Source organism: Sprattus sprattus (assembly GCF_963457725.1).
Source record: "Sprattus sprattus genome assembly, chromosome: 17".
Lineage (NCBI taxonomy): Eukaryota > Metazoa > Chordata > Actinopteri > Clupeiformes > Clupeidae > Sprattus > Sprattus sprattus.
Window position 1 is genome coordinate 25,710,092 of NC_137915.1, and position 17,808 is coordinate 25,727,899.

The 17,808-nt window shown below is 42.5% G+C and overlaps 1 protein-coding gene across 1 annotated transcript in view; it reads right to left on the reverse strand.

Moving 5' to 3' along the window:
- tmtopsb (teleost multiple tissue opsin b) overlaps window positions 1–17,808 on the reverse strand; it is a gene marked incomplete at both ends in the record, with an annotated part of 45,309 nt that overhangs the window by 4,756 nt on the left and 22,745 nt on the right. The window contains one exon of the mRNA XM_080854730.1: window positions 6,576–6,809. Within this exon, the coding sequence (XP_080710856.1) occupies window positions 6,576–6,809 (234 nt within the window). The remainder of the gene's footprint in view (window positions 1–6,575; window positions 6,810–17,808) is intronic.

Sequence of the window (17,808 nt, forward strand, 5' to 3'; positions counted from 1 at the left end):
CATAACATTTCTGCAACTCATTATACAGGGCGCACTCAAAACTTTACTCATTTAAATAGGTGGGAGTGTGCTTGCCAGTGTTTACTGTGGGTGGATGAGTTTATGTGCAGTGGTCTGCATAGAAAAGGAAAATATGTTGTAGAAGCCAGGTGAGCGTTGGAACTTTGCTTACTTTCTCTATGTTTAGTAAGTCCAAAAGATGAGATTGTTTCTGCCCCTTGAAATTCGCTTGGGCCTGCTGCCGAGAAAATCCAGGCTTTAGTCAAAGACATGCATCTTAAGAGGGTCCAAATACTGATGTCCAAACTCAGGATGTTCGACTCCTTGACAATATTCACGAGATGAAGAGAAACCCAATCAATAATATTCGCTATAGATAACTCGATTCACTAAATCAAAGACTGTTTCCACCAGGCCTTTGGGCCTTCCACTTCCTTGTCCTTCTTCTCTCTGAAAATCTCCTCTAAAACGTCCTATATATTTTAGCACCCCTCTTGTTGACACAATTTTTCGTATGTCTTTTTTGGTATTTCTCTGGTATGTACCTAATTATATTATTATAATGAGTTTGTTTACTTTAGTGTCTTTATTTAAGATATTAATGAATTAATAAATATATGATTTTTTTTTTTTTATTTCCGTTAGTAAGCCATTGTAGAATTCCCCTTAAAGATGCGCCATTGTAGCAGTAATGCAGCCCTCCCCTTGAAACAGGCCGCCACAGCGTGATGCCAAAGAGGAATGACAAACTCAATCAGACACATATTGATGACATCTGCTGTGGGAGCTGCCTTCCTCTTTTGCAATCTGCAAACATCAGGCAATCAGAATGTCACTAATATCTTGGAGGACAAAAATGAGATCTGTACACTTCATGACTGATTAGGTACTCAATCAATGTCGTCCAAATGTTGCCAACTGTCTAATGATGTGCAAATGTTGTCTAAATCGTTGCTACGATTTCTGTGACTCTAATAAAGTTTTAAATATGTATGTCATATCCTGACCACCAATGTGCTGTTTCTGGGGTGGCAGAATAAAATACCACATCCTAGATGTTCTGCCCTCTGCTTATTTAGGTCAGCAAAAGTATATTGCTTGTATTGTTGTTATGGACAAGCACACAGTATAGTATTGGACTTTTACTTTGTCATTTTTCAAAATGTTCCTCTCGTGGGAAAGGCAACAGTTGTGACAGTTAATAAAGCTGTAAGACACTAGCCTGACGTTGTCATACTCATAATTCTAGTCAGAATATGAGTCTGATACTTCTCCATTGGGCTGTGATTATGGGGCGTGTTTCAACCGAACCAGGAAATAAAATGCCTCTTCTCTCAATTAGTATACCTTCTAAGTATTTTCCATTTTTCTGTATAACAATTTCACCTGACACATCATTAAAGGAGCAAGGCACTCTCTACCTGGCTTGTATAATCGAGTTTGGCTGTCTGTTTACCTACGTTAAGTAGGCTACCCTAGAGGTGACAGGGAGCCTAATCCGCTACAGACAGCCAATACCTGGCACTTCAGTGCTGTTTAAATCATAGCATTTCAACCCCACTCCCCTGCCATCACGAAAAGCCAAAGAAAAAGCATCAATGTGGCCATTATCTTTTCATTTTGTTCCTGTCAACACACCCATACTAATGAACAGCCATCTCTAAAGTCATGGATTCTAATTCACCAGAACAGACTGAGGGCTGAGACTGGGAGATTTCTGCCATCACAAGATGACACTCTCTGCCATCGAAGGAGTTCTGAAGGTGCTCCAACAAGCTCATTGGCTGGCATGAAGGGGACATGATGGGAGGTTATAAATGTGCTCTGATGCTCCGGCTCATTACAGGAAGCCACAGGGTGGCTGAGGACCTCCCAGGGCTTCCAAAGGTGCCAGCTCTGGTTCCTAATTGACGTGGGTGGCCTCTGGGAGCCTGCATCACCTCCGTGAGCATCGCCACAGACACCGACCTCTCTGCTTGAATTCAAGGTGACTCTGTTTAAGGCGGCGACCCTGCGGAAACAGACTGATACCGGTACAAGCATATGAGCAGAGCTGCTTTGACAACTCACAGCTGAATTGGTGACTGAACACCAATTATTTCAGCTCTACCGCATCAAAGCACTGGATGGAAACCAGTGAGGATTCATACTTACGTTTACTGCATCGGCCATTCCATGTTTTTAACATTGAGAAAATGTTCAATTCTGCATAAAAAGTTCCCTAATGGTGCAATAAAATAGAAACATTAGCCTTAATAGTTATATCCGTCTCTTCAGTGCACATCATAAAGCCTTCCAAATTATTCCTGGAAGGCATAATATTCTATCTTTGAATTACTTTTAGCAAGAATTGTGCTGTTTGATTACAAGCAGTTGATACTTGACCAGATGCTGGTCTGTCAATAAAAGCCTAATCAGTCTGTTATGACTATACCCTAATGCTGACCTCTGCTGATATCTTTTCAAACTCAGTCAAAACATACGATCAAACTATTTGAACAGTCTGCTCTCCACTCCTGCCCCACTTTACTTACTCTTTTCCTAACCTGGCAGAGCCAAAAGACACTGGGATGACAACTGGTTGTGACATCCATAGTGTATGACTTAATATTCCCCTGAATAGTGTATTCTATCCCTCAGCTCCTGGGTTTGCTGGAGCAATGTCAGACTAATGAGCTGTGGAGGTTCTGGCAGAGACAGGGTGTTTGTGTCCGTGTGTGTGTGTGTGTGTGTGTGTGTGTGTGTGTGTGTGTGTGTGTGTGTGTGTGTGTGTGTGTGTGTGTGTGTGTGTGTGTGTGTGTGTGTATGTATGTGTGTGTGTGTGTGTGTGTGTGCGTGTGCGTGTGTGTGTGTGTGTGGAGGGTAGCTGAATTTCCACACCAATTATCCTCGGCAGTGTTACAGGTGTGAATAGAAAAAAAAGATAGGAACGAGGCCAAGCTTGACTACAAAAGACCTTTTTCAATTCTCAGTCCGAACCTTCAGGTCTTAACAGACTTTGGGCTCTTGGGCAAGTTAAAAGAAATTGAATAGTGAGAGGAACAGGATGCGTCACAGAGTGTCACCATGTCTGTCAGTGCTATCACCTTGACCACCCTTTTTACTTTCACCCGTCCCTCACTCCCTTTTGTGTGTGTGTGTGCTCGGAGACCAATGATTTAACATTGTTGTTAGCTACCCAGCCTAAGCCTTTGGGCGAGCCTTGTGCGGCCGTTTGAGTAGAGAATGTTAACAGAGAGAGGTGTGGAGACTCTCGGGATCCCTAAGGAAGGAGGGAGGAATCAGTAAATGTAATTATCTCGCTGCGCTGGCTGGCCCCAGAGAGCCCAGTGAAATGAGAAGCATCCCTATTTAGTCACCAACTACCTCCAAATAGAAAGGAAAAGTTCTCTCTCTCTCTTACACACACACACTGAAAGAGATAGATAGACAGACACTCACAGGGCTCTCTGCTTCTGTTTTTTTTTTCATATCAACCTCGTTCCTCCTTTTTTTCCGAAGGGCTTCCCTCCTCTGATTGTCTTCGAAGGCGATGAATACTTGAATCTGTACAGCACTTTAAGTCTTCAACTCGCCTCAACTCACAGTTGCCATGGTTACGGGCTGGGAGGAATTGAAGACTGAAAATGACATACAGGGCAGTGGTGTCTTCTTCAGTGACCGAAGGGGACAAACTTTTTTTGTCAGAGATTCTTCAGCACAGAGAACGAGTACGATCCGTTTATAGGGCAAACAAACATGGCAGTTTTCATGTGTGCTACAATTCATTGAAGCATTTCAGACAGACATTACAGTGTTGTGAAATAAAAGGACAGTTAAAAATGATCATAAAAACACTTATGCAGAGAAAATAATAAACAGGCAACTGAGGAAATAAAGACTTAAAGAGGTAAAGACACTTTTCTATTCCCTTTGCCATAGACAAACACAGCCACAGAGACTAAATGAGACTGATATTCAGTGGATGTGTTTGTATTTGAGAGATGGACGTATATAATCGACAAAACAAGTCTGGATAACCTGACCATCTCAGCATTTCAAGGAAAAACTTTTTTTAATTGTGTTAGTGACCCTCAGCTGGAGAGCAGAATGCAAACCAGCCGTCATGGCTCTCAACCTGTCTGAGAGGATGTGAGCAGCACTGTTCTCCACACACAGACAGAGAGAGACAGAAGAGAGACAGACAGAGAGAGACAGAAGAGAGACAGACAGAGGGAGACAGAAGAGAGACAGACAGAGGGGGGGCGGGGGGGGAGGGGCGGTTAAGAGAAGAAGAGAGGGGGATCTGAGAGAAAACAAGGAAAAAGAGAGAAAGAAGGAACAAAGTGATAAACTAATGATGAGACAGAGAAGAAACGAATAGGAAACCATATTCAACAATGACATTCTCCTCTGAAACACTTCATGACATCAGGCCTTCAGTATAGTAGTGCATCAGGCCTTCAGTATAGTAGTGCATCAGGCCTTCAGTATAGTGCATCAGGCCTTCAGTATAGTAGTGCATCAGGCCTTCAGTATAGTAGTGCATCAGGTCTTCAGTATAGTGCATCAGGCCTTCAGTATAGTGCATCAGGCCTTCAGTATAGTGCATCAGGCCTTCAGTATAGTGCATCAGGCCTTCAGTATAGTGCATCAGGCCTTCAGTATAGTGCATCAGGCCTTCAGTATAGTGCATCAGGCCTTCAGTATAGTGCATCAGGCCTTCAGTATAGTAGTGCATCAGGCCTTCAGTATAGTGCATCAGGCCTTCAGTATAGTGCATCAGGCCTTCAGTATAGTAGTGCATCAGGCCTTCAGTATAGTGCATCAGGCCTTCAGTATAGTAGTGCATCAGGCCTTCAGTATAGTAGTGCATCAGGCCTTCAGTATAGTAGTGCATCAGGCCTTCAGTATAGTAGTGCATCAGGCCTTCAGTATAGTGCATCAGGCCTTCAGTATAGTAGTGCATCAGGCCTTCAGTATAGTAGTGCATCAGGCCTTCAGTATAGTAGTGCATCAGGCCTTCAGTATAGTAGTGCATCAGGCCTTCAGTATAGTAGTGCATCAGGCCTTCAGTATAGTGCATCAGGCCTTCAGTATAGTAGTGCATCAGGCCTTCAGTATAGTAGTGCATCAGGCCTTCAGTATAGTGCATCAGGCCTTCAGTATAGTGCATCAGGCCTTTAGTATAGTAATGCATCAGGCCTTTAATATAGTAGTGCATCAGGCCTTTAATATAGTAGTGCATCAGGCCTTTAATATAGTAGTGCATCAGGCCTTTAGAATAGTAATGCATCAGGCCTTTAATATAGTAGTGCATCAGGCCTTTAATATAGTAGTGCATCAGGCCTTTAATATAGTAGGAATCCCACAGCATTAAAGCCACTGGCTACATATGACAGCGCACACAGTCCTTGCCACTCCATTCATTCATTTGAACATCACAACACTAGATTGAGCAGACAGAGTGAGAAAATGTCTACAGATTTGACTTTGTAAATAAACTCATGATCTCGTCATGGCTAAGATCTTGGCCCACAAGCCCAAGACACAGGATAGACGCAATCTCCTTTCCTTTCTTCCGCAAAGCATATCATCCATTCATATATATAATGAATGAAGTTACAACCATTTAGCTCTTAAGTTTATTCTTTTCTTGGGACCTTTCATTCCATTATTAAGTGTCACACCTGTGTTCCCAGCTCTGTCTGCTCCTGGTGTTCTGTTCTATCAAATTACTCACTGTCAATGTTCTACTTTCATGGAGTTCTACTTTTCCTGGCTCCGTCTAGCGGGTAGTTAATGCTGTCTTCATGGAGGCTAAACCAATTCCTCACTGTTGTATCTCCTGTTTTAACTGTTCAGTTTCCTCTTTTTCAAGAGAGTCAAATCTTCACAAAATGCTTTTGACTGCATGGGAAATCAATTAAGTAAGGGATAATGTATAGGCAACAAGTCCTGACAGGATGAACAAGTTTGTTCTGAAGGAATACATTATTTGATACTGACCAGCGGACTATACATTGTCCTGCTTATTACACAGTTTCTGGCCAAAATGATGAAAGACATTTCTCCAGAATATCTATTTTTAATGATTTTGTTGCTGTTTCTTGGCTTCCGCTGAGAAAAAAATATAATTCTTCACACAAATAGAACTTTAAAGTTTTAGGTGTTATGTAACAATGTATTACTAGCTGACTTACAATGAAGTTGCAATGAATTTCTGTAACATTAAGTGGAATGCTTACTTGTGGAATGATACAAAAGATGTGAATCCAAAGCAAAAAACCTGTTGCCAATGGACCTACATTTTTTCCATCAGTAATTATAAAGAAACATCAGACATGAGAATATTGTGATTCATTCATCTGCGGTTGGTCTCATCAACAAGGATCTGTAACAATCGTGACAACCGAGCTTATCGCCACAAAATCTGTGCCAATAGCCACTTTGTTTATTAAATGATCTCATTAACTTAAGGGGATGAACGTCCTTTTACCTTTGATTTTATGTGCACATCAACAAACACATTCACAACCACAAACACATGTCTTCATGCAGAGTGCCTACATAATATTACTTTCTTTTCCACTCACCTGATTATTCATGAAGATGTAGATGATGGGGTTAATGACTGTGCTGAGCTTGGCCAGGATTGAGGGGATGATGCTGGCCTCTGGGGTCACCAGGCCCGGACGCCCGAATGTTGCCACCAGAGCCATGACTCCGTAGGGCAGCCAGCACAGCAGGTAGGCCACCACCATGGTGATCACCATCAGTAGCACACGCTGCTCCCGCTTACGGCTAACGGGTGTGTTGATGCGGCTCACCTTCAAAACAGGAAGATGAAACGTAGGAGTGGAGAGGAAGAGGAGATGAAGGAGAAGGGGTGGGGGGGGTGGGGGGGGGGGTTGAACGAGAAAGGAACAAGAGCGAGAAAGGAAATGTTACAGAGGCTATTCTTGAAAATGACATAACCTAGACAAAGCAGCCTCTCAGACAATCAGGCAAGTACCAAACAGCAAATTCGTTAAAATGGCCTCTGCCTTCAATTATGGCAATTAGACCAACAATGGAGTAACCAATGTCTCAACTGCAGCTCCGAACACAAAGTCTGCCGTGCCGAGTTCCAAACAAAATTGCTAATAAATGGCAACCATTCAGAGCAAGCTGTTTGACCTTCTGCTGCTGTTCAGGAACTCCTGCAATCTTAATTACTGCAGTGGCTGGGACTGCATAAAATATCTACAGCGCCTTTGTTCTTCAAAAGCGTTGACATCCCTGCGTAATACAGTGCTGTCAGCTCAGTTCTGTAAAGCCAATGCCAGCTTTTGAGAACCAGAGTTGGCCACAGTGGTAACATTAGTGAGAACACTGTTGAGAACCCTGTCTGTTTTCCAGCAAGAGGACACTGTTGAGAACCCTGTCTCTTCTCCAGCAGGAGGACACTGTTGAGAACCCTGTCTCTTCTCCAGCAGGAGGACACTGTTGAGAACCCTATCTCTTCTCCAGCAGGAGGACACTGTTGAGAACCCTGTCTCTTCTCCAGCAGGAGGACACTGTTGAGAACCCTGTCTCTTCTCCAGCAGGAGGACACTGTTGAGAACCCTATCTCTTCTCCAGCAGGAGGACACTGTTGAGAACCCTGTCTCTTCTCCAGCAGGAGGACACTGTTGAGAACCCTGTCTCTTCTCCAGCAGGAGGACACTGTTGAGAACCCTATCTCTTCTCTGGCAGGCACTGTAGACACAGGCAGATGCATGCGTACGTGCTGATTTTCAACACAGTGGAATTCCTCTTTATGGTGATTCAGCTCCATTGTGTGGGCACATGTTTGGCTGTCATGTGGCATGTTTGCCACAGCTCTAGAGTCAGTTTCGCTCTCTCTCTCTCTCCCCCCCACCCTCTCTCTCCCCCCCCCCCCCACCCTCTCTCTTTATGTTCAGTTCTCTTCCTCTTTCTCCATGGCTGGCTGGCACAGTGATATTTGGTCCCTTGGTTTCATGGTCCAGCTGTGCTCCAGCTGCCTCTTGCTGTCGGCCTTGATTTAAGCAGCATGAATATGCATCTCTATCTGGTCATCCCAGCCAGGGCAAATGATTGGATCTGTGCTTCGCCTCACAGGTGATTACTGGGGTGAAATCACATTAGCTGCATCAGAGACTTCCGGCACCATGTCTTTTCCGTCTCTGAGTTACTGAGCTATAGTTTTTCATGGGGCACAGTGGGAGAGACAGACTGCAGGAGACTAATTCAGTTTAATGGGGTTTGTCCTTTTCCTGACAGGAAACCTCTGAAATGAATCCACCCTGCATGTGACCAATGACCCTAATGTGCAACCCCGACATCTCTGTAATAAATTCACCTATAGTCTGTCCTAGGGCTGTGCAATTAATCAAATTTTGATTGCGATTTCAATTTTTGAGTCAAACGATCTCCAAACTCATATAATCGAGTTGAAAGGATTAATTTGCGCAATTCAGTCCTTCCCCACAAGCATTCAACGCGGCAAGAAGGAGTTAAATCTGGCATGTGGCATTAGGAAGTACTGTTTATGCCACTGGCAGTCATCCGCCAATCAGCAGCATCGGCTGTTGCACAGACGTTCATGGAAATACGACAGCACAGGCTCTAACCAATCAGATCACGATTATGGTCACGTCACAAGAGCGCGAAACAAAAATAACAAAAGATGGCGGACCAAACTCTGGAGATGGTCGTATTTGCACCTAATAGTTGTTTGTTTCACTTTGTTTGCCTTATATTTTTATGAAGTAACCGAGAACAGAAGAGACACTGTACAATGTAAAAACCCCATTATTGTAACTCAAAGATATGTCTGAGAGGATTTGCAGTGTGTCTGAGCTACCTATCATTCACTTTGAATGGGGATCCGTCAACCTTGACGGATCAACGCATTCCAACGCATATAGTGTGTACACAACAAATACAATTGCATCATGCATCATGAATGCAACAATACATAAATGCATCATGTTTTCAAACTCAAAATTAATCGTTTGAATAATCGTGATTTCAATATTGACCAAACTAATCGTGATTATGATTTTTTCCCATAATCGAGCAGCCCTAGTCTGTCCTTCTGAAGAGTGAATTGCGAGTGCACTGACAATCAGGCAATATTCCCCTCAGTGTTTGATAATTTTAATAATAAGTAATAACTCCTTGATTTACCTCAGGAGAGACAGCCAGTAGCTCATGTTCAAGAATGTTCATACTTTTTCAAGGCCAGTAGTCCAAACTAGTGCCAGCGATTTTTTCCTAGATACATTTTTCATGTTTATAGGCAAATAAATGAGGTGATCACAGAGGTCTTTCAGGGGCAGCATATTCATCAAGGAATTCAGCCTGATCTCACAATTCGTTGCTCAACGTTGCTGATTGACCAGTGGCGGCGCCAGAGATTTTTTTCTGGTGGTGCTATGGGGGTGCTCGGCGTTTTACTGAGGGTGCTATGAAATTAGGGTGATAGCATATGAGTCTCATTTTTCTCTACTACAACACCTCCCCACCATATCGTCACATATGTGTACACGTTTGATCTCTAACGCGTCTTTGAGGTACATAAAAAGCGTCATTCAAATCAATCGTATTATTATTATCATTAGGCTACTTCTGACGGACGCGCACAAAGCTGCGTTCATCTCCGACGGTCAAAATGGATGCAGCATGTTATAGATAACGTAATCCAAAATACTTCACTTACTTCAGTGTGGATTAAAGTTTGCGATGACTACCAGGTCACCACTACCATGTGCGACAAATTAAACTAAACATACCAAGTTCAATACACTTCTAACTAAAGACGGCAGATTAGAATATCAGATAGAATTAACTTAAACAGGCAAAGAGTCAGAAATGCTTTCAAAAAGTGTATATTATTTTAGGTCACAATCAATAAAAACATGAATGAGACCAAACAGTAGGCACTCAAAACCACAATAATAAGAGATCAAAAAGTGCACACAAAACGATGCTTAAAACATCCCTTAATTGTTTCCTAATCATTTTTTGCCATTACATTGATGATCTCATTCTGCACGTCATGGTGCACATACTTTGCATTTGACGGGTTGTTATCTAACTTTTTCTGAACGGTTTTATCAAATTTTCAAATTACAGATAGCAACTCGCGGACATTACCTCTGTTTGCTGAATCCTCATCTTCAATGTGGCCTCGCTGTGAGATCCCCTGACAAGCAGTGTAGCGCAAGCTTTCCACAACATTTTTGTAATATTGGTCTTTTCGGACCATCCTGGGCGTTCATGCGTTAGTCACCCAGGGTGCTAGCAGCATGGCTAGCAGCGCCCTCAGTAGAGGTGAAGGGTTGACTTGGACCAGGACTTTCCTCTTCTTCTACATCAGAATCAGAATCCAATACCTCTTGCATTTTTTCTTCCTCTTGAACATCTTATTCGACTCGAGGAAATTTGCGGATCAAATACCGATCCATTTTCGTGATTTTGTGAACGCTTGACTTAGAATTGACCGATCGCGAGGATTACTGTCACTTAGCCTACTACTCATTGAACAATCACGTTCACGCACAAAGAGTCTGTGTCGTGCTACGTGAACAATCTGTTTATTTCAATCTGTTATTTTCTTTTGTGATTAAAATATTATTATCACACAATACATTTTATTAAGAACTCAGAATGAAATTAAATAACAATAATAGGCCTAAATAAACCATTATTTTCTTGGGGGTGCTATGGGGGTGCTATGGTCAATCTAGGGGGTGCTCTAGCACCCCCTAGCCCCCCCCTGGCGCCGCCACTGTGATTGACACGCTTTTAATTGGCACCCTGTTGATCCATGCATAGGCTTTAGCTGTTATTTACAGGTGACTGGTGAGAAGTCATCATGAAAGGGCAGGGAAAGGTGTTTATGTGTGCGTATATCAGGGGTGTGTTGTAAGGTCAAACCAAGCAAGTGCTGCTTGATCAGCTGTTTTCACCGTGGTACAAAAGAACAAATGTCAATCAGTACTCTTAAGAGTAATCACTCTCTCCTTGTAAAATAACATCCAGGTTGTCACTGACAAATACAGAGGTATAAAGAAACAGTAGATCCAATCTAGTACAGTACACAGAATGTTTTGGATAAATGTAGACAAATTCTTTTCCCTCAGGATCTACTGCAATTACTGCCAAATTGTGCTTCTCTCACCGTTTTGCCTTTTTCTGCTGAGAATCAGCTCTCCTTGCATTCTGTTCAGCTGAGAGCATATGTCCCTCCAAAAAACAAGTGAGGGCATGCTTTGCTCAAACTGCTGGCCTTGGACACTTCTGTCCGGTGAGAACAGCTAGCTACTGGCTAAACCTCTCTGGGTTAAAAGTAACCTAGTGACTAGCTAGTGAGGTATCCACAGCTGATGTCACAGAAGGAAGCCTTTTGAATAAACTAGTGAAAGTTGCAGTGCCTTTAACAATACCCAGACGCATGGGTTGTGAAAATTAAGCATACTAGCTTGTCATTTGTGACACACATGTGTTTTGCTGTAATGAAGGAGGAGGTGGTGCTGAGATGTGCTAGCCAACTCTGAAAACTCAAACCGATATTAGGTTCAAAAAGCTCTGCAGCTGTGAGACCAGAGGATAGCATACATATAACAATCAGGTGCTTTAAAGCAGTGGTTCTCAAAGTGGGGTCCGCGAAAAAGTCTGAAAAAGTGTCTCCAGCTGCTAGCAAACAAAGGTATGAACCCAGCCAAGCTAAAGCGGATCTTCGTACCAAGCAACCGGAATACAGCAACAAACCGAAGGAATTCTTGTTCCCTCAACTCACCGAATATCCTAACGCAAACGACCTGCCAGTGACTGTAGTGAAAGAGGTAGTCACCTCTCACCTCACTGCACTTAGCAAGCACTTCGCTGACTACTTCTATGGCGTGAACACGGATGCTTGGGACTGGGTGCGTGATCCCTTTGCTCTAGCAACTACATGTAGCCTCACTGTCAAATCAGAGGAGGAGTTCGTCGATTTGTCCTGTGATCGGACTTTGAAAGCCCGATTCCAGCAGGTTAGCCATGTAGACTTTTGGCCCTCCCTCTCACTTGAGTATCCTGAACTCACAGCACAGGCCATGCAAATATTGCTACCATTTCCCATGAACTTCTTATGCAAGTCATCTTTCTCGACTTTGACTGCAATGAAGAACAAATACAGAGCTCGTCTCCAAGTTGAGAATGATCTTAGGCCACTGCCACACTAAGCCGATTTTCATACTTTCTGGAACGGAACCTTGACAAACTGGCCTCCCGGCCAGACAAATCTGCCATTTGGAGCGTCTCTTACCGTCAAGGTTAGAATCCCCTCTCCAGAGTGGGAAGGTTGCAATCTACCCTGCTATCAGAGCCTGTCTGACCGCAAATCGGGTTTGAATCCGCAAATCTGATGACGTAATTATCCCACGTGAACGCTGGAAGCTGTCAAGTAGTCACGTTCATCTTCCCAATCGCAATAAAAACAAACATTTTTAAGTCTTCTGTTCTGTTTATGGCTGGCAAACAACAATCTAAAAGGGCACGTATTATTCACTGAGTTACCAAAGCAGTCTTCTTTATGGGGACTAATTAGCACTGCACTGAATTACATTAACATGTGTAATTGTTATTGTGTAGCAATAACTCAACTCATATTACTAGATAATAGTGGACATTACACTAGGCAACATGGATCTCATTCATATCTCATCCAGTCGAAATCTTAGCAGGATTGAACACATCTTTATTACAGCGTATCAACATAAGAACAGAACATAGCTAAATCTCCGCTTAGCATGCTAATCACTACTAATAGCACTAGAAGGTAGCCCAAAATGTGGTATTTAATACACGATCTATCACAGTAGCAACTTCATGAAAACCCTTACTTTCATTAGGTATGCACATAATGCATCACATACAGGTCGAACAATGATGATTTAAGCATTGGAAATGTATAAGGCACAGTATGGTCAACTACTTGGCGACAAACTGAACTGTCACTAACTTAACTAGTTGTAACTTGTCGTCGTCTTCTTCTCCGAGTCTTCTTCTCCGTTTCCGGTAGCACCCTTCACAGCGCCACCAACAGGTCTTGCATATGTACTACAGCAGATTCACCAGTTTCAATGGGTGTGTGTGGCCGCAGCACAGCGCAGCACAGCTTTGTCTGGCCGCGATTGACTAACCCCGAATCCGTTCCGGAAAGTATGAAAATCGGCTTAGTTTGGCAGTGGCCTTAGAGTCACCTTATCATCCATTGCACCGAGACTGGACAAACTATGTGCTGAGAGACAGGCACACCCTTCTCATTGATCACACACACACACACACACACACACACACACACACACACACACACACACACACACACACACACACACACACACACACACACACACACACACACACACACACCACCACTGAAAAAAGTTAATTATATTTTTTGTGAGTGTTGGGATTTCATGTTTGTTAATGTCTTTGTTAAAAATAAATCTTCAGAATCATCTCCTTTGAAAAACCCTACAATTTGATTATGATTTGCCAACTGGATTGATTTATGTAAGGTAAACATTATTTAGCTTCTCAGCACATTTTACAAAAAGATCATTTTAAAATCATCCTACATACTGTCAAGTAATGTCAAATTTAATGAAAAAAAATCTAAAACTCTCGTGATATTAGTGCTATATGACTTTTTAGTAATTGAGTCCAAAAGCATGTAACATTACAAGTAGCTATAAGCCTATATGGTTTAATTTGGATTGCGATTATGAAGGGGTCCTTGGAAAATGTTCTGCCGGTTTAGGGGTCCCTGGCCCCAAAAAGTTTGAGAGCCCCTGCTTTAAAGGAACATCAATTTAATTAAATTACATTTAATGTATTAATAGCGCAACTGACAAAGGACAATGTCTAATGATGCTTTATAATGCCCAAGAGTAAACTGAGAACAAAGCACACACTGGCAAATATTTTAAACACAATTTGAGCAGGACCCAACTCTGCTAAAGGCTGACTTGTGAATGCAATAATGCAAGAAAAAGGAGGGGGAGGGAATAAGAAGCAAAGGAAGTAGATGCACATACGTGAGTCAACATACAGAAATACATGTGGTGCAACAATACATTGCTAATAATAAAAAAGGCATTTTTTTTATGAAAATATAAAAACAGGCTTACCATGCCCTTTAGGATGTTATGAACCTAAGCCCAAGTCACAAACACAAACAAAATATCTGGGTTGATGGAATTAAATAGAAAATAAATGAGTCACATGCTTTTCAGCTCCATACTTCTGGCCAATAGACAGGGGAGCCCATCGAAAGAAAGCTCAACATAACTTAAAGACAGAGGAGCCTATCAAAAGACAGCTCAACATAACTTAAAGCTTCAAATCCTTGATGGCATGAATAGCTGCATAGAATAGTGACATGAAAAAACAAAACTGTTCATTTGTTCAAGCAATGACTTCCTGCACATACGGATTCAGAGGGTTAGTTTGAAAGCGTAACAAAATATGACTGCCTAACTGTTCAGTAGGTTTTGGCACAGAATGAGTCAAGGTTGTCAGTGTGTTTGTGTGTTTTTATGTGTTTTGTGTGTGCAAATTGGTTTGTGTTTCATTTTTATGTATTAAAGGAATTATTTGTGCATGCGTACATATGTCTACTGTGTGTGTATGTGTGCATACGAATGTGTACTGTGTATGTGTGTGTATCTGTTGCAGTTTTGACCATGCATTATGGTGCAGTTTTGACCATGTAAGCCAGAGATACCTGCAATTACATCACCTCATGTTTGCTTTTTCATTTTTAAGTAGGTGGCGCTATACATAAAATGAGTGGTTATGGGATGGGTTGACATGGCCCCTTTAGACAAACATACAAAAAACATGTGGCCCTCCTAAGCCCTACAGTTCTCGGGATATTCGTAGAAAACTGTGTCAGCCCACCTACAGGCCAGATGGTGTACAGTCACATAAAAAAAAGATTATTGTATGGGCCCCCATGGACAAAATTGCACGAAACTGGGCATGCATTCAGAGGGTCTCATAATGATCCACCACTTTCAATTTCGTGCACTTTCGACAATATATGCATAAGTTATAAGTGACTGGAGTTGTGAAGAGTGCATAGTTTGAGGGTCTGCCACGCCCACACCCTTCAAACTTTGTAAAAGACTCTCATAACTTTTAATTCCCCATTGATGAAGAGTAACCTGACCACGTTTGAAGGCATTACCATTAAATCTGTAGGAGGAGTTCAATCACATGCGATGTGTGGAAACAAAGTGAAGTTTCCTAACCCTAACCACCAACAGGTGGCGCTATAGGTGATATCAGTCAGGCATATGTACGCGTTCGGGCTGGATCCAGCGTCCACCCTAAGACATTGTCTCTGGATCAAACAATGTACGCAATAGTTATAAGAGACTTTGTGTTTTGTGGCAAGCACTACCTACAGGCCAGTTGGTGTATAATCATATAAATCAATTTATTGCATGCCCCCCCGTGAACGGAATTCCACGAAACTTAACGTGCAGTCAGAAGGTGTCATAATGATCCCACACCTCCGATTTCGTGCAGTTCTGACCTTGTCAACTTACAATTAAAATGTTTTACAACACTCCATTTTTGCTTTTTTCATTTGTAACTAGGTGGCGCTATACATGAAATAAGTGGAAGTGGAATGGTTGACGTGGCCTCTTAAGACCTACATACAAAAAAAATGTGGTCATCCTAAGCCCTACGGTTTTCGACTTATTCACAGAAAACTGAATCGCCCCACCCTCTTTAAAAGGGGTCCAGTCCGACGGGGGTGCAACGGATCAAAACGAAAATCAGTGGTTCCACGCTAATCTAGTAAAGCTACATGCCCACTAAATTTCGTGCACCCCGGTGTTTCAGTGTCCCGGAAATCGTTGACAGAAAATCTGCAAACGGAAAAAAAAAAAAAGAAAAATAACCAGAACAAACTAAACTGTCGTGCGGCGGTCATAATAATAACCACAAAAGTGTTCATGACAAATATCCTAATGAGAAAGCAGCTGCTTCATGAAGCATTATATAGATTCTTACACTACACTATTAACAGCTGCCCTAGAAAAATTGTAACATTCTACAGAGAAACTGCAATCCATTACGAATGATTTTTCAATACATTACAAATGTGCCTTGTAAGAAATGACAGTTATGTATCCAGTGAGTGAACATGAGATTCATGATCAAGCAGCTGCTGTGACCACCGAAGGTTGGTCAGCATTATCTCCAAAATGGTAATGTTATTCCTTTATTAGGAACAAAGGAGAGGACCCCACACAGGTATTGGTCAGGAAAACAAACTGAGGTGTGAGTGACTGAAACCAATCCTAGTATAGGAATGGGGGTAGGCTATTGAGAACCATCTCGGGCAGCAGGTCAGAGAAACAACAAAAGGTTGCCAGACCTGTTTGCATTAGAAGCCTAGCTTATTTACATTAAAGGCCTAGGAGGTGTCTTAAACAGTATATGTGGCTAGAGTTGGAGATGCTTGTTGTTCAGATCTGCACTTCTGAATCCATGCGCTTCGTTACCACACTCTACTGGAATCAAGACAGATAGCTGCATCAACCACCTGACAAACATCCCTTTTCCTACAGCCTGTAATGCATTATAAAGACCTAATTCAAAAGAGGTGTTACTAAAGGGTTGAGTTGCCATAAATTCGTTACAGCCACAACTAGATGAACATGCAAACCAGATTTGACAAAGGTCATGTTTGACGAGACGGCCTCATACTCCAGAGGGTTAAGAAAGACAACATCAGAGCGAGGGATCATGATTAATTAAGTTTTGATGGGGTCATGTTGGTCAAGGTAAATAACGTGATGTGTTCACATATGCACTGATTTGGCTGATTAAATTCACTTTTAAGTTTTCCGAAAGGTTGTTGATATTTGAGCTCAATAGCCAATCAAATGACAGCCCTCCCTTCCGTGCTCCTGCAGCAACATGTTGATTGGCTTGGCTGTTTATGGCCCTGTCCATTTACAGAACCAGAACTGTGAAAACTTAAAAAGTAAACAGTTAGGTAAGTCAGCCAACTGGAGGACTGCTGTCTTGCCATTCTTTAATTATTTATGGTACCAGGATCCGCCAGCCCCCCAAACATCTACCCACATTTCTCCTAAATTTGCTGTCAGGGGCAGAAAAATTCAGGGTGTGGAAAGGATCAGCAGTATACATAATGTGATTTGCCTGCAAAGCATGATGGGACTTTAGAATTGGAATCCTTTTTTGACGAGTATTACCCACCAGCTGCTGCTGTCTGTGGACACACCAACCAAGTAAAGAGCACCGACCGGGAGGGATGGGGTCAGGACAGGAGGGGAGAGGGGAGAGAGGAGAGAGGAGAGACTGAGGTGTGTGTGGATATTGATGAGAGACAGAGAGACAGTGCACTGGGTGCGCTACTGAGAGAGAGAGCCTGAAGGATGCGGATGTGACGGCAAAGGTTGGACAAAGTAGTAACAGAAGCCTGGGCTCAAGGACGAGCGTGGCTTTCAGAGTGCTTCTTTGGGCACAATCACAGCCCTGCATCTCCAAATTGGTGTGTGTGTGTGTGTGTGTGTGTGTGTGTGTGTGTGTGTGTGTGTGTGTGTGTGTAAAGGCAACTGTGTGTCTGGCGCCACACTTGTGTTTCTGTAATTAAATCTCTGAACACCCTATTAAGACAAGTGAAATGCAATTAAAAGCAATGATTCGAGAGCTAAATGGATTACAGACAGCAGCCATGAAATGGGAAACATGTAAAACTGGGTTAAGAAAAAACCTGGCTGTGCACAA